Source organism: Sciurus carolinensis, chromosome 10 (assembly GCF_902686445.1).
Source record: "Sciurus carolinensis chromosome 10, mSciCar1.2, whole genome shotgun sequence".
Taxonomy (NCBI): Eukaryota; Metazoa; Chordata; class Mammalia; order Rodentia; family Sciuridae; genus Sciurus; species Sciurus carolinensis.
The window spans coordinates 21,816,497-21,838,326 of record NC_062222.1 but is presented as its reverse complement, the minus strand read 5'-3'; the positions used below and the strand labels follow the sequence as shown (position 1 = coordinate 21,838,326).

The window sequence follows — 21,830 nt, the reverse complement described above, 5'->3', positions numbered from 1 at the left end:
CCTGCTTTCTGTTTGGGGATTGACCTCATTACCTGGAGCACTAATGAAATGCTCCTCTGGTTGTCTTCTTCCTGGGCCCCGTACCCCGTGAGGAAGTTGTGGAGGGGCAGTGTGGATGTGCTGAACGCACAGTGCAGAGCTCACTCTTCTTGCTTCTCTGTCAGGTTCATCAGCACCAGGACCGGGGAGAGACCTTTCAGTGCCAGCTATGCCCTTTCACTTCCTCACGCCACTTCAGCCTGAAACTCCACATGCGCTGCCACCAGCACTTCCTGAGGACAGAAGCCAAGGTGAAGGAGGAGACCTCAGACCCAGATGTCAAGGGATCTCCCCACCTCAGTGACAGTGGCTGCCTGGGGCAGCAAAGGGAAGGAGGAGGGACAGAGCTAGTAGGGACCGTGATGACGTCTAACACTCCAGAGAGGACTAGCCAGGGTGGGGCTGGCGTCTCGCCTTTGCTGGTGAAGGAGGAACCCAAGGAAGATAACGGCCTGCCCACCTCCTTTACCCTGAGTGCTGCCGACAGGCCTGCCAACCACACAAAGCTGAAAGACCCCTCCGAGTATGTGGCCAACAGTGCGGCAGCATTGTTCAGCCAGGACATCTCTGTTAAGATGGCGTCTGATTTTCTCATGAAGCTGTCAGGTACTTGACTAGGGTTGTGTTCTCTCTCCCTCTGTCTCTCTGTCTCTCTCTCTTTCTCTACCAGTATTTTCATTGGTAAAATAAGCTGGTAGGATTAGATGATTTCCAGGTCCCCCTCAAGTCTAAGTCTGCACTTTCATGAATTTTCCTTGACTTACTTTCTTTTTTCCTTTTTTTTTTTTTTTTCTTTTTTTTTATTTTGGCAATCCTTTGGAAGTAGGCATGGCTTTGGTTTGGGTCTCAAAACAACAGGGCTCATTGATTTCCTTCTGGTTTTTACCCTTTGGGGGTTCTCCCTGTGAGGGGAAAGGTCACAGGGCGAGCCAGGTTTGTGCCAGTTGCTTTGTGTGACCTTGGGCCCTATTTAACGTGTCTCTTCTGCACTGGGTTCTTCAAAGTACTTGTATATGAAACCTCATTTTGTATTATTTATTCTTTACTGTCTTAATTTGAAAGCTTTTAAAAGAACATATACACAGACTACTATGAGGGAAATACATTTTTGGAATTTGAGCAAATGATAAAGATTGTCTTTATGAATGTTTTTTCAGGATTTTGTGGGTGGGTAGGTGTGGGTATGTGTAAAGTTCTTTCTTTATTTATTTTTTTATGTAACATAAAACTTTTAAACCATGTTTTAGGTGCAGAGTTCGGTGGCATTCAGTACGTTCACCTTCTGGTGCATCCATCACCACTGTTTGCATCTAGACTTTTTTCATCTTCCTAAGCTGAAGTTCTGTATCCGATAAACCCTAAGTCCCCCTAAGTCCTACCTCCAGCCCCTGGTGGCCATGATTTTACTTTTATCTCTGTGAACTTGACTCTTCTAGGTACCTCATATAACGTGGAATTTTTTAAAAAGTGGTCTTTTTAAAAAAAAAAAAAATCCGTCCCAACTGTTCTAATCCCCTTTCAAAAGAAGATAATGTGTAAATTATAAAAATGTATTCTTATCAATTGATATCACTTTTCATTACCATCAAATTACACATGACTTTTTGGTGGTTTTCTTCAACATCTTGGATTTAGCAGTGATGTTGAACAGGGGTGGAGAGCTGTTGGATTTTTTTTTTTTCCCAACTCTTTTTTGGAATGATAAGACATGTTGTGGGACACGTGCTGGTCCTCATTACATTTATAAAAGTACAATTTTAAATTTTAAAGGAGCTGTAGAGGGTGGGGAAAGGTCGGTTGAGAATCGGTTCTGTCTTTCAGTGAAAGTGGCAGTCCCCACGATGATTTCCAAATGCCATTTCAGCTCTTTGGAGATTGACAATACCCTTTAAATGGAGAATAATTGGTCACCGCCTTCCTTTAAATGCACTGAGAGTCGCATTTCACTAAATGTCATTGCCAGGTGAATGAGAGGCTCAGCTTCACTCTAAAGTCCCTTTGCTTGGTGACACTTCAGTCAGGTCTTTCGGAATGTCCCTCTCAGCCCAGATCTCTGCCCCTCAGCAGTTGGAAGGAGTGAGGAGAGGTGGGGGATGGGAAATGAGAATCCCAGAAATTAATGGGGTGGAGTGGGGGCGGGGACAGGGGAAGCCGCCTGCATGGGGTGGGACCAGGTCACAGGAACTAGTTGCATCTAATGGAGTCGTTGATGCAGCTGTGGGTCTCCGCTCTTCTCACCTGGCCCTCTCCCTCTCCCTTTCCCATCCCGATCTCAGGGAAAATGTGATTATCTAGACTTTGAGTTTTATATTTAAAATTCCTTGACAGTGTAGGGAAATGCATGTTTCTAGTTTTCTCTTTGTCACCTGCAGGGGAACCTGTCTCTTCCTCCAAGGTCTGGCCTATGCATCTGATAGCAGAAGGGCCTCCTTTTCCGGAGTCCCAAGGGAAGTAACACAGGGACAAATGCATTTTGCGTAGCTTGGAGAGGCAAAGGGAGGGGGCGGGGAACAAACAACTCTCAGTATGGTGTTATTCCCTTTACTACGTGACTCCAGGGAATTTTTTTAAATCTGGAGGAAGATGAGGAGGAAGGCGGGAAGGTTTGATCTGTGGATGGGACCCTGGTGCATGATATCTCGACTCCTGCTGGGCTCAGCTCTGAGTGCCCCCCATCAGGCATTGGGGTGTAATTAGCTCCAGCCCCAGTCTCAGGGAGCCGGAGAGAAGGCTGTGGCTGCTTGAGCCAGCACCGCAAATAACAGAGACCGAAGGGAGAAGCAGCCAGTTGGAAGGTTGGGGTGAAGCACTGTGTCTTCTATTGTGATCTGCTGTTTCAGCCAGCTATTGATGGGGAGTTGTTTACAGTTTGGCAGTCAGAGTATTTACCTACTGATCAATTGGCATAAGAAAACAGATAACAAATGCACACTATTTATGCAAAAGGCCCATGCAGCTATTTTATGGTGGCTTACTAGAGGTCCTGAAACCTGACTTGTATGCACTGTTACCTAGCAACCTGTTATAAAGTCACCGGGGAGTGAGATGCATCAGTAATTTTTTGTGTGTGCATATTTGGATGTAAATGTAAACTTGGTGACTGTGGCAATGCGACCCACAGGAGGAGAAGATATGTTAAAAGGAAAAGACTACATTTTCTTCAGGGTTTTTTTTTTTTTTTTTAATTTCACTAACTGTCTGGTTGGTCGGACCCTAGAATTGCTAGCTGCTCCCCCTGAGGGGTTCTACCTGGCTCTCTTATCTGGATATGATTCAGGGACCAAAAGGCCAAAATCCCAGGGAGCTAAGGCTGAGTTTCTAGCCCTTCCTGTCCTCAAATGGAGTGAACAAGTAGTTAGCCTCAGGCCCTGTCCCTTGGCATTATAACGGCGCCATTGTTCTTGCAGGGAATTTTTTTGCTGGGCTCTGTCCGTGCACCTGCTGATACCATAGGGTGCAGCTGTTTGTGGGCACTGAGTCTGGGAGTCTTTGTGCCAGCCAGATCGCTGTCTGCAAAACTGGAGCACAGTGACAAATTCAAGCGTGTAGACACCTACTTGTTTCCAAAAGAGAGAGAGAAAACACTTGATGCTTTCTTGCCTGGTTATTAAGGAGAGTCTTTCTCGCTCCTTCGATTAAAAATAAGCATAAAGATGTCTGAATGGAACCCAAAGAGATTCAAAGTCGCTGGGTGGAATGATGTTTTAAATGGGTTCTGCATCCTTCTTCCACCCTCACCCCTGTGTACAGATTTCCTCGGGTACATGACTGTGAAATAAAAAAACCCTTCTCCAAACCATCAGCCATTCTTCCCTCTGAGCTCACTTAACATTCCCTGCTCCTCCGAGGTGAATGTCACTCCCTAGGACCAGGCATGCCAGGATCAGCATCACAGTTGATTCAGGGAAAAGTATGGGGCGACCCCTCTGCTGCCTGATGGGTAGAAAGTGTTTTGCAGACTCTGTGTGGAGTTTGGAACTGGGAGACAGGCTTTAGAGGGCCAAGGTCCTGTGTGTCCACAGAGATCTTTTGTGGAAGCCAGAAGGCACATGCAAATCATTAAATGGCAGTGCAAACGGTTCAGGGGCCACAGGACTGGAGGTGATCTGGCGGGGGCGGGGGTGCTCATGACCGTGGGAAGCTTAATTCCTGCTGAGCCTGTGCCTGTCTCCCATAGCCAGCAGCAGCCCTTAACCTTCACTGCACACTAGACTTACCTGGGGAGTTTTTGTAAAATGCCAGGGCCCCAGAAATTGTAATTTAATTGGTCTGGAATAGGCCCTGGACATTGGTATTTTCTTTACAATATCAAATGATTCTAACATGCAGTTAGGACCAAGGACTGCTGATGGGGAGTATAAACTTGGTACTGGGACAGTATGTTTCAGCACAGCTATGGGCTTTCTGAATATAGGTCTCTTCCTTGTATTCCATTCCAGTTCACGATGAGGAGGCTGGGGATGTGAGATAGGCCTGGGGCATTCATTTCGTTATAGGTCAAGGTTGGCAAAAGGAGAGACCTGGGTGAGTCATATTCACTGAGCCCCGTGTTTTTCCTGGTGACGCCCCATGACCAAGTACTGTCCAGTTTGAAAATCTCAAGTCTCTCTCTGGGGCATCGAGGAGCAGGGAGTATCGTCATTAGAAACCCAATTCAAAGTTGTCTGCAATCGCCTCACATCATTTCTCTTTCTGCAAACGGCACTTTTCAAGATATGAAACTTAATTCTAACTCTCCAAATTATAACCAAGCAGTTGACAGAAACTTGGCACCTCTCTTGTTGGCAGGGAGTATCTTTTTGTCCCTAGTTTTCCAAAATAAAAGATATAAGTCATTTCAACTATTTTTAATTTGGAAACCAGCGAAAATTTTTGTACCGTCTCCCACATCATATTAATTTCGTAAAATTGAGACCAAAATAATTTTAACTAGGAGAGATGGACTTTTTAAAGTGGAAACTTACTTTTAGCCTCATGGAGGTGGTTTACGAATAAATGGGTATTGGGCTAAATTGTTTCTAATTTATTGGCAGCCCAGCCATAAAACAGCAAAGGTTTTCATGCATCAACGAAGGGGTGATGGTTAAAGTGTTTGGGTCAGATCTTGTGGCTTCCCATAGGCCTTTGTTCTGCAACCTCCATCCATTTCACACGATTTTGTGCATCTGCTATTACAATATGGCTTATGTGTAAGTGGCAGCTTCCCGGCTGGAGAGGGAAGGTTGGGAGGTGCACACTGAACCAAGTCATCCTGTCTGCCTGGCAGCTCTGATTGGCTTTCTGGGAAGCATCTTAACAAACGGGCCTTCATCTTTGTGCCATTCACGCTTAGGACTCCAGTGCCAGTGCCGGGGGCCCTCCCCAGTGCCTGGGTGTGCACTCTGCACTTGGTCTATTTTTGAAAACCTCCCTTTGCATCTTGGGCTTGGCTCCTCTTTTTAGCCCTGCCTTGCTTTCCTTGTGATGGGCACTCGCCAATCATGTGACTTAAATTCCTCGTGTGAGCAGCTGCTTGGGGGGCCTTCTACGTGCAAGCAGCCTGAATGCCCTTTGTGAAACCCTGGATTTTATTGAACTCTGTGATTCATAGGAGAGAAGGAGAGTGTGACTCCTGTTCCTCATGACTCCCTAGTCCATGAGACCATTTGAGTCACCGTAGGGGGCAGACAGGATTATAAGGGGGCCTGGAGTGACACATAGGTGTTAAAACTTGCATGGATGGAGACTTGGGGATATATACTCATTGCTTCTTATGCTAACTTTATGTAATGCTCACTCTGCCATTTAACCCCTTTGAGGCCTGTAGCAATCCCATAGCATTAGTGTTGCCATTTTACAGATGATGAAACTAAGAAACAGAGAGGTTGAGTCTTGCCCAAGTTCACACAGCTAATAAGTGGCCAGACTGGTATTTTAATCCAGGCAGCACGGTTCCAGCATTTCCTTCCCTTGGGCTGTCTGGACCGTAAATTACAAGGTAAAGAAGCAGCAAAATAGGAAGTTGGCTCCTTTCTCTTCTTGTTTGTTGTGGGGTTAGCCAGAGCCTCCCACATGGAGCCTGTCTCTGTTGTGTGGCAAATGTTTTCAGAAGTTGTATTTTGTGCATGTGCGTGGTGCTGGGGATGGCTATGCAAGCGCTCTACCACTGAGCCACCCCCAGTCCGAGCCCCGAGAAGTGGTGTTAATAGTTTAAACTTCTCAGGAAGTTTTTAGTCAGCTTCCCCCCATCCACCCCCCTGCTGTGGCCAAAAGACCTAACAAATACAGTTTTAGAAGAGGAAGAGTTTATTTGGGCTCAGGTTTTCAGAGGTCTCAGTTCATCGATGGCTGACTCTTTGCTCTAGGCCTGAGGTGAGGCACAGCATCGTGGCCAAAAGGTGTAGAAAAGGAAAGCAACTCAGAACATGACAGTCGGGAAGCTGAGAGAGATCAAGCTGGCTCACCAGAGATGAAATATACACCCCAAAGACACCCCCAGGGACCCACCTCTCCAGCCACACCATAACTGGGTTACCACCCAGTTAATCCATCTAAGTGGATTAACGCACTGATTCGGTGAAGGTTCTCAGAACCTAACCGTTCACCTCTAAACTTTCTTGCATTGTCTCACACACAACCTTTTGAGGGACACCTCATATCTAAACCATAACAGGGAGTGTTTGGAACAAACAGTACTAATAGTAAGGTCCACTTGCCTTTCTATAGACCATTACAGTACAAGTGTGTTTCCAAATACATCATGTCCCAACCAGCCTGTGGACGAGGAATGCAAGACTCGGAGAACATGGAAATGCGTCATGACTGGAATCCAGAGCTTGTTCTCCTCACTGTGCTGGAGACAGTGTACCTGGTTCTAAAAGAGCCATCAGCATGACGTTTTTTCTTGACAGACCCTTGAGAAAACTTATCAGAGTCCATTGTTGCTGTAAAATAAAAGCTAAATCATTGTCTTCCTCCGCATAGAAGTGGATGTTCTTCTATTTACCGCTGTTGTTCCTGTTACTACTTCTGCCGCTCGAAGCGCCAGCATTAATCAGATGTGTTTGCAGTGAGCCAGGCCCCATGCCAACCCCTTCACGCAATTTCTTTCTTGACCTCCACCGCAGCTCTATAGGGTCAGAGGTATTAAACCTATTTTATAGATGAGGAAGCTGAGACTTTAAGGTTTTGGCTACAAGAAACAGAGCAAAGATTCAGCTCTGCCTAGCTGCAAACGCTTGGCTCATGACCACTTAATTAGCTATTACCTAATTTTTATTTCTCAGTTGAGCAAACTGTCTTTTGACCTCCGTCTGCTTCACTGTTTATTTTCCTTGGCTTCGAATCATGGCATCATTTCTAATGCATGTGCTTTTAGTCACTGATCTGGTGAAATTCTTTGTGTCTTCAGAATGTGTGTACGATCCGTCCTTTTCTGGGCAACCTTCACTTCACCTAGATAGCTTGCCCCTCCAGATCCCCCCAGCCCAGCACCCCACCCTGCTCCCACTCCTCCAAAGAATTTCCAGTGGACTCTCCTTCTAATACCTCCTTCATCTGGGGATGCCCCTGCCTGACTGCCTGCCTTCCACTGAGTAACAGTTCTCCAATGCTCTGGAGAAAAAGTTGACAGTCTTCAGCTTTGCTGGGGTGTCGAGCCCACCCCACTTCCCTTCTTCTGCCTTCTCCCATGTTACTCCAGGGTTCTGGTCATTTGATCCACGGAGCACTGTTGATATCCTCCTCCTCTTAGGAAGAGCTGCAAAGTTACCCTGCAGAGGGGTGAGCCTCCTGCAGAGGGAGGGAGTCCCTGTGACCATTTCATAGTCCACAGCAAACCACACTTCAGCCTCTCTGCCAGATCCACAATGACAAAAATCACTTACACACTGATCTGTGAGGCAGAGATCAAAATGACAAGCGTAACAGTCTCAAGGAGATGTCGTTTGGGGTAGGTGGTCACCAGGTTCTCTGGAAGGTGCTGGAACACTGTTGTCCAGTCTTTAAGTTTCATTTCTTCTAGTCTGTGCAGGTCACTCTGTTGCTGTTCACCCATTTCATTTTTGAATGTGTTAATAGTGTGCATTTAAAAGACAGCTTTCTTTCACATTTACTCAAGACTTGATGGGTTTTCCAGGACTTGTCTTTCCTGCTGTTGACAAGGGAGATATCCTGTCTGTTAAGCGGATTACTGCAGATGGCTACTTTTGCTCATTATGTGTGGGGTTTAGTAGTTTAGTTTGTAGAGAAAGAACTTATTTATTCCTTTTAAAGTTCTTGAAGCACCCTTCACTGTTGTTACTAACCTTGACCCTTCTCCATAGGTGGGCTCTCCCCTCCCCATGTGGTTCTGTGTCCATCATCCTAACTATCGTAGGAGACCTTTGCAGTCTTGGTTTGGGTGCACAGATCCTGAAATGTGACCAGAGATTAACCCAGGTGGGGATTAATGAGAAATATGAGATGGTTAAAATATCACTAAGTGCTAATTATAGAATGATTAAGGCAAATTAAACAGCAAGATTTAAAAATATTTAGCAAATATTGTAAACATTCCATTTTCACATGGTATGCTTAACATTTAAAGGTAGTATTCAGTATTTAATTATTATTTAATTAAATCATAGCCTCTTGTGTTTTAGAAGACAATTTATTTTTCTCACTCAAAGCACATCAAATTGTCAACAAACAAACAAAAGCAAAACAAAGCCCAGGTCACCATCCTGCTCATGTATATTTCCGTGCCACTTAACGGGGCAAGATATACATATATAAACATATGGATAGATCTAATAGTACCAGGTTATGGTCTGGAGAGCTAAGCTCTCATTCTGGTTTTGTCATTCATGACTGTGTGATTTTTAAAAAGGTCGTCTCATCCTCTGAACCTGTGTTTTATTAATGTAAAATAAGGGAAATAGAGAAGAGTAATGGTTTTCATTTTGGTTTTTACACATCAAATCCATTTTTTTTTTCAAACAAGATCTTAACTGAATCCCAATATGTAAAACACATACTGGAAGATGTATTTGTCAATGTAACTTTGTTTTTTAAATTGACATTTATTATATTTATGTATTTTAAAACCCCCAAATTTAAAAAAAAATGTTATTCTGGTGTTATGGAGTATGGTCGTTATAGTAATGTTATCATCTAGTATATTTCTAAATTTATCTTGCTAATTGCAGATTCAAGATTCCCTGCTCCAATGCAGGGAAGTTGTGGCAAATGGGAACAGAATTCTAACAAGGCAACTTGTAATCTCAAGGTCTCTTTAGTTAGATTTACTCAGATACTCAAAAGAGTGTATTAATATAAAGCTTCTGCTTCAGAAGAGTATAATAATATAAAGCTTCTGCTTCAGAGTTGACGACATTTAGCAACTGCCCTCATTCCTCACAACAAATGGCAGACAAAACATCCAAAACTTATGATATGCAGTACAGCCATTCAAAATTCTGTATCAACTATGTGATTACTACCCAGTTAACTGCTATTTGGAAAATATATTTAATGGCGTTAGGTCTTAGATGCCTTGTCTGCAGAATAGGGACCTACCTCAAAAGCTCTTTGTGCAGTCAGATAGTTAATCCACATAGACGCTTAAGATACAGTATTTCCTGGCCCATGTCATGTGCTCAGTAAAAGACAGATCCAGCTCTCTCTGCATGTCCTCGTAAAATGTGTCTACCTCTGTTGTCTGTTAGCTACAATGGAACACTTACTCTTGGACCTACCGTGGCACTTAATTTAAGGCAGGTATGCCTGAGGGTCAGTTGGTAATGTCTGCAGACATTTTATGTTTTCACAACTGGCAGGAGCTGCTGGCCTCTAGTGGGTAGAGGCCAAGGATGCTGGTAATCATCCTACTATGTGCAGGACAGTTCCTCTCCAAAACAATTATCCAGTCCAGAGCGTCAGTGGCGCAGAGGTTGAAAAACAGACTTCAGCCCTGCTTATAGGCTCTAGTAGTACTGTAACTGTACAATGTTACCTGGACACACATGCACAGGCCTGGATTTTTTTCAAAAGATCAGTGGAAAGCCAACCACTTCCTTATTAACAACATATTACTAGAAATCTAACCCTCCCACAATGGCAGGAGAAACTGCATTACAAGGACTACACAAAACCAAAGTAACTCATCCATACGAGGTAACGCACTAGTTGTCTCCAGGGAGTTGACACTTTAGGTATACACTACCTATGAATTTGAGATGGACATTTGTTGGAACTCCTGAAGCCTATCCTGGGTTTCCTTGGAACAGTATTTGAAAGTCATTGCTCTGCAATGCCATCCAGGTCCAAGAACCTGGTTCTGGTTTAGGGTGAGGTAGTAAATATAATTCTCAGTGGCCTTCCTTTTTCACAGAGTAGTTCAGCATTCGCCAAAGTGCCAGACTATAAACTGAACAAGAGCTCTGTCTTCTTGCCTCAAGGAAAGGTATCATTTTCCTTCACCAAAGGGGACCAAGAGGATGGGACAGAAGCGTTCATGTAGAAGACTCCTTGTCTTCTCTTCATTCTCTTACTTCATAAGGTTCCTTCCTACCCCAAAACGTCCCTTCCCTCTAGGTGACACCCTGCCCCACCTTCCTTTTCTCAGTAATGACACCTAGTTCACTTCATGTCATTTATTTTCAAAATCCCACGGTCCGGCTGCTTCAGAGAGCATGCTTCTTAAAGGTCTGGGGGCATCTTGGAGAGGAAGGAATGGGCTTGGGGGGTGCATTTTCACCTGGAAGCTCTGGAGTCTGGGATCTCCTTGTACCAGCTCTGATTCATTTGTCACTCTGTTAAGCTCTTGGGATCTTAGTTTCCTCATCTGTGAAATGGTCTCTCTAGATGTTATATAGTTTTCTGGGGGAGAGGGGATCTCCCTGTGGATCGAGCACACCTTCTGTAAGAAGGGAGTTCTTCTTTATACTCATTTATACCTACCTTTTAGAATTGGAATCATTTTCTCTGGGGGCTTTCCCAATCCTTTCTTGCATTTGTCTTTGTCTTGAATCGTTTATAAATCCTCATAGAAGCTGATCTGTTTCCCCTAAATGACAGCCCGGCTCCATCCAGTACATGAACTTACAGATTACATAATTTATAATCAGAGTGGCTCAGCTCCTAGAATGTTTGGAACAAACAGTGAGAGACAGGGCCTCTTGATTAGTGGGGCTTCCTCTCTGCATTAAAAGTGGAGCGTCTGGCAACTTTAAGATACATAAACAGAAGTCGAGGCAGGTGCTGTGAAAGCCCTTTGTGAGCTGTGATCCATATGTGCACAGATCTTTCTGTTAGTAGTAGGAATGCAGTAAAGACCACGCACTGATTCATAAATTGTTGCTTTTCTCTTAGCAATTTCCTACAAGGAATTGAAAACATCTTTAATTTCTCCTTTGTCTACCCATATAGAATTTTTTAAAAACTAGAATAATTTAAAAGATGGTAATTATTCAATCATATTAATTATAAAAAAATAAGCTTGATGCGCTCTTCTCAATGTAAATATTTCTGGCAACTGAAAGAAAACAGGCTAGCCTTTATATTTCTATTTTTACATCTCCTATTTAGACCCAAATGTTTGGGAAATTAAAACTTGGGCAAAGAGTGTTTCCCACATGTTTTTCTGTTATATCATTAACTGTATTTACATTTTCTCAGCACCTTATACTTTTATGCTGTTCTTGATGTCCTCAGAATAAAAACCAGATATGTTGTGCTCTGCAAACTGGAAAGCCAGCCACGTGGAGCTGGCCTGTTGTTTTTTCAAGTGTCCTATTGAAGTTCTGGTAAATCCAGGTCTTGCTCATGATACTAAGTGTCTTTTTCCCTTAAGTCACAGGTAGCATGTATTCTGTCCAATGTTCCTGGAGCTATTTATATGTTCAGAGATTATCCACCTAATGTTTACCCTCTCCTCAAGCTGGGATTTGCTTCTAGCATCTCAGTATTTTCTGTCTGGCGTAGCCTCATCTTGGAAGGTGAAAATGTTTTTAAATAAAAGATAATAGCATGGAAGCATTTTTAAAATGTTAACCATTCACTTTAAATTATTCCTTCCCAAGGAATCGAAGTCACAGAAGTAATAAATATACACTGATGACTCGGTCATGACTAAGATGCTGGTGGAAAAGGATCTTACCAAGGTTCTGGAAGAAAGGTATAGGGAGAGAGCAAGCTTTAGGGGTGCCATCAGCAAAGCCCCCGGGAAGTGATTAAAAAGCACACAGGAAAGAAGTATACTAAGTAAGCCAAGTCTTTAGGAGCATCCCTCCTGGTTGGGGTTGGAAATATATATTTGAAGGTTGCTCTGAAGACTGCCATTGTTCATTTTGGCTTAACTTTCAATGGCATTGTCTCCAAAGGGCTAGATTAGAAGCACTTACCTGGAAATTTTCTGGACTCCCCCTTTAGAAATGCTAGAGTTCAAGCAATTGGATGGGAGACATCTCACTAAGTGCTCTAGTCTAGGTAGCAAAACTTTTATCTTCCTCCCAAAGATCTGATGCCCAGGTAATGATCAGATCTGGGGAAAGCACTTCCAGTGGCTTCCAGTAGGATATTTTAGAGTTCTTAGCTTTTGTTTCCCACGAGTAATACTGGAACACCGTCAGAGGCCATTGCCTGGCAGCTGACACATTTTATTCATTCAACAAGTACATACTGCACCCCTATGATGTACCAGGCACTGTTCTGGGCACTTGATGGACAGCATTAAAGTAACAATTGTCACCTTCATGAAGCCTGCCTTAGATTTGAGGGAACAGACTATAAATAGTTAACAACAAATTGAAAAAAATGGTAAAGTATATGCTTTCTCTGCTAAGGATGCCACAACAAAATATTGCAGGCTATTGTCTTATAAACAACAGAAATTTATTCCTCGCAGTTTTGGAGGCTGGAAGTCCAAGATGGAGTTGTTGGGAGGTTTGGATTCTTCTGAGCCTTCTCTTCCTGGCTTGAGGATGGCCCCCTTCTCACGTGTCCTCGCAAGGTGTTTCCACTGTGCATATTTATTGCTGGTGTCTGTCTTTCTCTGCTTAGGGAACTAGTGACATTGGATTAGGGCCCCACCCTTACAGCCTCATTCAACCTTAATTACCGCCCTGAAGGCCCTACCTCAAAGTATATTCCCCATGCAAGGTTAGGGCCTCAATATGTGAATTTAGTGGGGAACACGATTCAGTCCATAGCAGCTCCATATTATAGAGCATAAAATAATTACTGCAGGATAAGAAAGACTGGGCACAAGGTAAGGATGGGGCTGCAATTTTGGACAGGAAGGTCATGTTAGAGCTCATTGAACAGGTGGTATTTGAGCAAAGACTTGAAAGTCAAGTTCCTTTTGAGTTTTGGTACAGCCCAGAGGTAGTGGAGGCGTGTGGTGGAGGCAGGTGAGGGACACAGGGTGGGCGGCTGGCGGACTGAAGTTCTGGTCTCAGTTCTGCATCTTTATGGTAGTCAAACTTGCAGATGTTACTTTAGCCCTTTGGGGTCCAGTTTCCAAATATACTGAAGGGGTGTAAGGTGGAAAAAAAAGGATCGTGTGCTATGTATTGGCCAGGGAAAAGGTGCTTGCTTTGGAGATTTGTTTTCATCTTTTGGTTTATTAAAATGGAATGGGTATGAGGATCCTTCTAAGAGGTATTACTAACAAGTCTGTGTTAGGACAAGATCCTCTCTTTGAAAAGACAAACACAACCAATATAAGCAACCCACAGTTCCTACTAAATGGTCCTTTGTGGGGAGCTAGGGCCTGTGATGGCAGAAAGCTGTAGAAGAGGGAGCTGTCCTCGTCTCTCTGGTTGTTCCTGTGTGTAACCCAGTGGGAAGGCCTGGCACGACATAGCTGAGCTTCAGACTATCCCATAACAAGCCAGTGAGCCTGACCACACGCTGCACACCAACCAACCATGCCGAAAATGGAAACAGGACATTGGTGGAAAACCCAGTGAAATCTGAATAAAATCTGGAGTTTAGATCACCGTAATGGGGGGGCTTAGTTCTGACATGTGAACGGTGGTCATGTAAGATGTCAGCGTTAGGGAATGCTGGGCACAGGCCACATGGGCACTCTCGAACCATCTTCGCAGCTTCTCTGCAAATCTAAAATGATTCCAAAAAGAAGAGCAAGACCAAACCAAAAGCCCATTTGGTATGCAGAGAGGAATCGGACTGCAGACGGATTTATCCACAGTGACCAGAAGCACAGTGCCAAGTACATGCCCCACTGCGGATGGGTCGGTAGTGTCTGTTTATGGTGAGACAAGAGTGGTGTATCTCTAGTCTGAGCTTTTCTCTTTGGCACATTCTGCGTCCTCACCTTACCACCCCAACCCCAGTTTTGGCTTTGGGTCTTGCCTCTGACTCATGTTTTTATTCAATATTTGATGGCAGAATAATTGCCTGAAAGCTTTATTCCGTAATAGGATTAGGCGGGGGCGATTGCTAATAGGTCAGAGAGGCAACAACACATCGGGAAAGAAAGATATTTAGGAAAACCAAAGAAAAAATGCCTCAATACTTGGTAGAGATGGCACTTCTTAAAATACTATAGGTTTAAAAGATTCTGAAGCCCACATCTTCCAGAGGCCCAGGCATAAGGCGGGCATCTGTAATTTTGAGCTCAGAGCCCGGCCTATTTTGGTCAGGTGGTGGTCCCTCTTGCTGTTAGCACAAGGTGATTGTGCATTCCATACTTCATTAAGTGACGTGGCAGCTCACGGTGGGGCAGAGGCCTTTCATACATACATATATACATACACATATATAATCCCCCTCTTTTTTTTCTTTTCTTTTCTTTTTTTTTTTCTGACAGCTGCAAATCAGAAGGAGCCCATGAATCTTAACTTTAAAGTGAAAGAGGAGCCCAAGGACGAGGAAGCTCTAAGCACCGCCTTGCCCCGATCCAGCTATGTGTTCAGCCCAGAACCTGAAGTGGCAGCCCCAAGCATCTCTGAGGACACACTGAAGCCCCAGGAAGGAAAGGGGAATGTGCTGAGGAGGGATATGTCAGTCAAAGCCGCGTCTGAACTGCTCATGAAACTCTCAGGTACCCAATTTATTCTAAAACATTCACATTCTGGTCCCTTCACCGACTGGACTGCTTCCTGCATGGTTTATAATTAACCTGATGGTGACAGTATCACATTATTGTGGTGAATTCAGGAATGATCAGATGACTCGGCTTGAATTCCTGTGTCGTGCGTATGAGTTTGTTTGTTTCCATTAGTTCTATACCTATCTTATTAAAGCAGCCTCGTTTTTCTGCAAATGGTCGGAAACCACTGCTAGTTTCCAAGATGATGGAGACCATAATTTTTTAATGGGTTCTAATGACATTCACAGCACTTCTGTTAATTGATCAAAGTATCTCTTCTTTCCTAATAGAGGACCTTGCATTTTTTGTGTATTTATACTATATTCTTTAAGGATCATTGAAAGTATTTTTCTTAACTTCATAAACAGTTGAGATGGCACTTGAAGTAATTGCCATTAGAGTAGCAATAGGAGATTTTATGGACAGAGAATGTCATAATGGAATATTACAATAATTAGCCTGTTCTTAAGATGAATGAATAATTCTTTACTAGCATTTAAATGTAATCTCAGCCTGCTACGTGTAGGAAAAAGGGGTTGTAGTTTGAAACCCATACATTTTGGATTTCTTGCCAACCAGAATCCTATCTGTCCCATCCCCTCTACAACAGGTAAAAATATATTTTATGTCTTTTAAATACCAAGGTGTGACTTTCAGGACACGGGAAGAAAAGCTCTATCAATAATAATCCTTGTCAAGTCATATCCCATCCTTAACTCACTGCCTCCTAAAGGTAATTTTTAGAGGCTATATTTAAAATGCTAATATGAATCAAAGCTGTTTTTAGTTTGGAACTTGCCGTGCTTGGAGGATGAAAGCAAGAAATGCATTAGAGAGCTTTCTCTGTGATCTGTAATTTCATCAGCAATTCTGACTGCATTTCTGCTTGACTAGTAGGTTGGAAAGTAAGAAATTAATAGTGATTTACTTAGAGTCATTACATCAGAACAGTTGAAATTCCTATATTTGCCAGTTGGTGGGGTTAAGAATTCTTGTCTTTGATGTTAATTCAAAGCACGCTGGAACTCCAGGGGAACATGATTCTTTAGAGATGAAGCCTGATAGAATCATGACATCCTGTAATAACCTCCTTTTCCTAAACTCTACAATGATAATGTTGCTCCTCCCACACAGATGTGAGGTCTAGCAAGATCTGAGACTGCCCAAACCTGGAAGTTTTAAACAATGATGTTCAAGCCAACAGAGTTTGGTCTATTTCAACCCTTCCCCAGGGTCAAAATATCTCAGTGACATAGAATAATCCTTCTGCTTCTTCTGATCAATTCAAAGAGGTCACACAACTCTGATTATGATTCTCCCATAGTACAAGCTTTCACCTTACAGTGACCCCACAGTGACTCCTGTTCCCTCTCCCAGTGGTAAGGTTCTGCTACATAATATTTTTATTTTAGAGTCTGCTGTGCAGCTGGCATTGTGAGCAGACTGGAGTGGCCCCGAAAAATAATATGCAAAAATGAGATTTCAGAAAAAATGTTCTTTTAGGAAAATATTTTATCTTAATCCTTATGGATGATACAGTTTGACATACTGAAATATGAAATAATTTCCCAGGTAATTATGAGATTCCCCAAGTAGAATGTAGTTGTGCAGCCATCATGAACATTGAATGATATATGTGAGCAGCAGTGGCCCTTCATTGACTGATCATGGGGTTTAGTAATAGTTGAATGGATGGCATCGTCACATTCTAAAGGACATCTGCCCCTGCTTCATGATATGGAAATGAAAACTCATTTGAAGACTGACAACTATTTTTTCTCTAGCATTCTATATGCAAGACACATTGGTCAAAGATGCACCACAGTCCATATCTTATAGATGCTATATTATTTGAGAAGAAATACAGGATAGTGGGATCCATTTGAGTGATTCATTCTTGGAACTTAGCCCTCTGACAGTCCCTAGTCAGGTAAACCACTAAGAAAGTCAGTCCTAGATATGGGCATGCAGCTTAAAACAAATGTCTTTGCATTCCTAAGACCCAAGGTAAAGAGAACTCACCCTTTATTAGGTTGAAAGTGGATATTAAAGTTACTAATAACTGATTAATCAATCAATCTTGCAAAAAGGAAGGTGTCAGGAAAAAAATCATAGGCTCTTTGTCTTCAGGATGTAATTTTAGCAATTTCACTGTTCATGTCCCACAAGAAATCCAAGTAAAGGATTGGTCAGTGTCTTCAGACCCTGCCCCCTTTCCACAATCAGCCCTGCCCCTCTATAGACAGGGGTAGTCATTCATTTTCCAAAGTCTCTGTCAGTCAGTCCAAGTGCCCCTGTTCTCCTAGGCTGAGACCTCAGTGCCTGTTGTCGGCTTTCTTGTGAATGACAGCCCTGTTGCCTCCCACCTTGTTCATTCTTTTCTATCATTCTGGGGGAAATGCTTTGTTCAGGAACAGTTGGATCAGAAAAGCACAGTGTTCCCTTCTTATCTCAGGGAGATATGTTCCGGGACCCCCAGTGGACACCCGAAACTGCAGCTCGGATTGAACCCTAACACTGCTTTTTCTCTCTACATACACAGATACCAATGATAAAGCTTAATTTGTAAACTAGGCACAATAAAAGATTAGCAATAACTAATAAAATACAGTAACTGTAACAATATATAATAGAAGTTACTTAAAACTTATGAATTGTTTATTTCTGGAGTGGTTCATTTAATATTTTTGGAACATGATTGCCTGAAGGTAACTGTGTTCCTAAAGGAAACTGGCTGAGGGAGAACCACAGCGTGCCCCATGCATTAGACCCAGGATGCAAGGATAATGCAGGGGACCTACTTTCCCATGTTTCACCTTTTTTTTTAGTTATAGATGGACACAATACCATTTATTTATTTATTTATTTATTTATTTATTTATGTATGGTGCTGAGGATCGAACCCAGTGCCTCACATGTGCCAGGCAAGCGCTCTACCACTGAGCCACAACCCCAGCCTGTGCTTCACTTTTGACCCAAGGAATAGCTAAGAAGAGAAATAAAAGGATTTTTCTTCTCTGTTCCATTTGAAGCTGTGCCTGATAGTTGAAACCCTTTCCATCTCTCCATCCGATTAATAAAAGGAAACTAGTCAACAAGTTTGGCTGCTCCATTTCCAGTTTTAAATGAACTTCTTTTAACTCCATAAGGCTGGCTGCTTGGCACGTGGCCCAGGCAAATGTCATGGGAAACCTTTCCATGTGGAGAGACCTCTGTAGGTACGTGGTTTTCCAAATTGACCTTTATGTTCTATGGGAAAAACACAGATGAGCTGGAGACGAGGCTAAATTTTTCATTAACCATGTGTTTGGGAAAATCTGAGTTTTCTTCCTTCCTGTGGTTCAAGTTCTACTTCCAGTTGTTAATTGGGAGTTGAATGCCTGACAGCTGGGCCTAGTAAATCGATTACCATAAAGAAAGCAACCTACCCCGAGGAAGCCACTGGACGCCCTGACTACCTGTTGTCATGTGACCCAAAGCAGCCAAAATCATCAGCATGTGGTTGCCAAAGATAATTCCCAGAAGTCTTCCTTTGAGGAGGCCAAGATCTTAAAGTCCAAAGTTCAGACCAAAGATAAAGAACACTAAACAGTGTGAGCTATTCAAGGCACCTTTAAATTCTGATTTTGCAACACCTGGTCACATTGCAAACTTATGTCATGTGTGTGATCACAGGTGTGATGTAATGCTGAAAGGGACACAGCCTCTTGTCCACTTAGTTGTACATTAAACAGGTAGCTAGAGGAAAGAGATAAAGAAGGACATGGCCCCTTTGGGGAGTCTTGTGTTTCCATGGGAATGCATATATACAACATACCAGGATGGTTGGGCCAGCCTACATGTACCAGATAAAAATGCCACTGAAAAGTAAGAATTCCATAAAAATAAGGAGGTAGAAAGCCTGCAGCTAATCAGAAACAGTAATGAAAAATTAAGCATCTAAATTTCTCTAACATGATAAATAAAAGTTCACGTTAGACCTTAATTTAAAACAAATTTATTGGTGTTCTTATTTCTGTGCTCACCAAATGAGTTTTTATTCATTTCCAGTTTGTATTCATTTATCCCTGCCTAATTCTAGAAGAGAGGAAAGGAATGCGAATTATAATTGCCTCTTGGATAGGAGTCCAAGTAGGCCCTTGTTTTAAAAATATAGCGATGTGGAGTTCAGGGTATCACCTACACAAGGTAGAGCTTTCACTATGAGGTATTAAGTTGCTATGGCTTGAAGATGGCTTGAGTGTGTCCAGCAGAGACTCGTGTGGAAAGCTTGGTCTTCAGTGGGGCGACATTAAGAAGTGGTGGGACCTTTAAGTGGGAAGTGTTTAGGTCATTGGAGGCATGTCCTTGAAAGGGAGTGATGTAGTTCTCATGGGAAGCTGGTTAGTTGTCAAGAGAGGTTGTTATAGAAGAGTAAACTTGGCCCTTCCCTAGTTTCTCTCTTGCTTCCTGCCTCACCCTGTGACTTTTTTTCCTCCTCTCTCATCTACTCCTGCCATGATGCCATTTGCCTTGAAGTCCTCACCAGAGCTAAGCCAGTGCTGGCACCATGACCTTGAACCTCCCACATTGTGAGCTATCTAAACCTCTTTTCTTCATAAAGTTCCCACAGCTTCAGGTATTTTGTTGTAACAATGGAAAACTGTCTGATATGCAGGTCAACTTGAGTAGGATAAAATTTTAAGGTGAGTTTAACCTTCAAAGTGAGTTGATGTGGGGAGGAGAGGCACCCCAAAATTGACCTTATGGACAGTTTTAATTAGGGCCCTTTTGGTTATAAATATCAAAAATTCTTTACAGGTGGTTTAGGCAAGAAAGAAGAATTTAAGAGAAGATGTGGGGTTGAGACTGACTTATGGATCCCAAGGGCAGCCTTGGTCCTCCACTGAGGCCAGAGACTGGAAGACCAAATGGAACTCAGGAAGTCCTCACTCGTTACTTCCTCCCTACTTCTCTCTGGGCATACAAATGGCCTTTTACTCTTACCCAGTCCACATGTGGAAGGTAGTCATTGTCAGCAGCTTCTGTGTTTACGTCTTGCTCAAAAGAACAGCCCAACAGAAATTCTAAGTCCCAATTCCAAATTCCAACGGATTGCCTTGGCTCTGATGGGGACCCACTGGGGGAACCTTCTCCTGTATACAAGGATACATGTTGAGTAAACATGACTGAGTCATGGTAGCCTTGTAGTATTGCTAGGAGAGAGAAGGAATGCCCATAAATGGGTCTTGGGGTGAGCAGCAGTGGAAGTTACATGAAACTGGAAGATGTCACAATTTTATGTACAAACCACAAACTTCTAGGATCAGGTGGTGGTAATTGCTGTTATTTCAATACTGAGCATAACTCTGTCAGGCCTTTGGGTACTGTTTTACTTTCCTTTCCAGTAGAGTCTCGGTGTAAACCTGCCCAGTCAGGATGTGGACAAGCCAGCTCTCACTGTTCACGCTGCTAGGGTGTATTCAGACAGGTGGAACTGTCATTGGGTCTGGTAGAGGTATGCACATTCTCAAGCCTTACTGGACCTAACTGAAGCTCTGGGAATGGAGACTCCACAATCTGTGTTTTGATAAACCCTACAAGTGATTCTGATAGTGAAGGCTTTAGAAGCCATTGTGCTGAGGACATGACTGGAGAAATAAGTTTTATCCATCTGAATGTTTTAAGAAAGAAAAGAACACTTTAAGTTGAAGTTGGCAGAGAACAAAGCTGTATTAAATGGACTTTTCCTTTTGGAAAAGAACTGTCTCTCTTCAGTGGAGAGTCTTTAATTTATTATGAAATGATGGTATCTGGGAACCTTTTTTCGGAAGGGCATGTGTACCTAATAAATCAAGATAGTGTTGGTTGTGAGCCTCAGCTAATACTACTTGGTTCAATGTTTTTTCTTTGCTTACATTTCATGATTATTCCTATGTGATGTGGGATTCTTTCAGAGAAAAATCTGCTCCACCTCTACCCCTTTGCAAACATAATCAAAGACTGTGCTGAAGACTTTTCTAAAGAATTTTTTGGGATAAATTTAGCTAAACTGTTTCTTAGGGTTAAAAACTATTCATTGTTCTATTTAGTAGTTCTCCCGTGGAAAAACATAATCTAACAAATATTTTAGGCCATGTGTGTTGGTCAGCCTTCCATTACTGTGACAAATATCTGAGATAATCAACTTATAAAGAAAAAAGTTTATTTTGGCTCACATTTTTGGAGGTTCCAGTCCATGATGGTTTGGCCCCATTGCTTTGGGCCTGTGACCCGGCAGCACATCATGACAGGAACATTTGGCAGAGCAAAACTGTTCGCCCCAAGGCCAGGGAGCAAACAGGAGGAAGAGGAAGAACCCAGGGTCCCACAGTTCCTTTTGACCTGAAAGCCTCTCCCTAGGTCCTGCCTCTTAAAGGTTCCACCACCTCTCAACATGCTGCTTTGGGGAACATGCCTTTAACATGCCGGCCTTAATATTTAAGATCCAAACTACAGCACAGCATGACTTCAATAATAATCTGTGGGTGTGAAAAAATATGTTTGGTTTTACTTTAGGGTCATCACACAATTTGCCTTCATCAAACTTACAAGTTTCCTAATGAAGTGATGGAAAGAATGGGAGACCTAGTTTCACCAAGTTTCTCCTGGTTCCTTGTGACTCTGTTTACTTATTGCTGAAATCAGCGTTTACTCCCGCAATGTCCCAGTGGTCAGGTTAGTGAGTATGTCAAAC

At 42.9% G+C, this 21,830-nt stretch overlaps 1 protein-coding gene across 6 annotated transcripts in view; it reads left to right on the top strand.

The window, feature by feature from the left end:
• The window catches only part of Znf827 (zinc finger protein 827), a 161,880-nt gene that overhangs the window by 46,287 nt on the left and 93,763 nt on the right, over positions 1–21,830 (top strand). For all 6 annotated transcript variants that reach the window (XM_047566789.1, XM_047566788.1, XM_047566792.1 and 3 more), the window contains exons 4-5: positions 165–645; positions 14,834–15,067. In XM_047566789.1, coding sequence (XP_047422745.1) covers positions 165–645; positions 14,834–15,067 — 715 coding nt within the window. The remainder of the gene's footprint in view (positions 1–164; positions 646–14,833; positions 15,068–21,830) is intronic.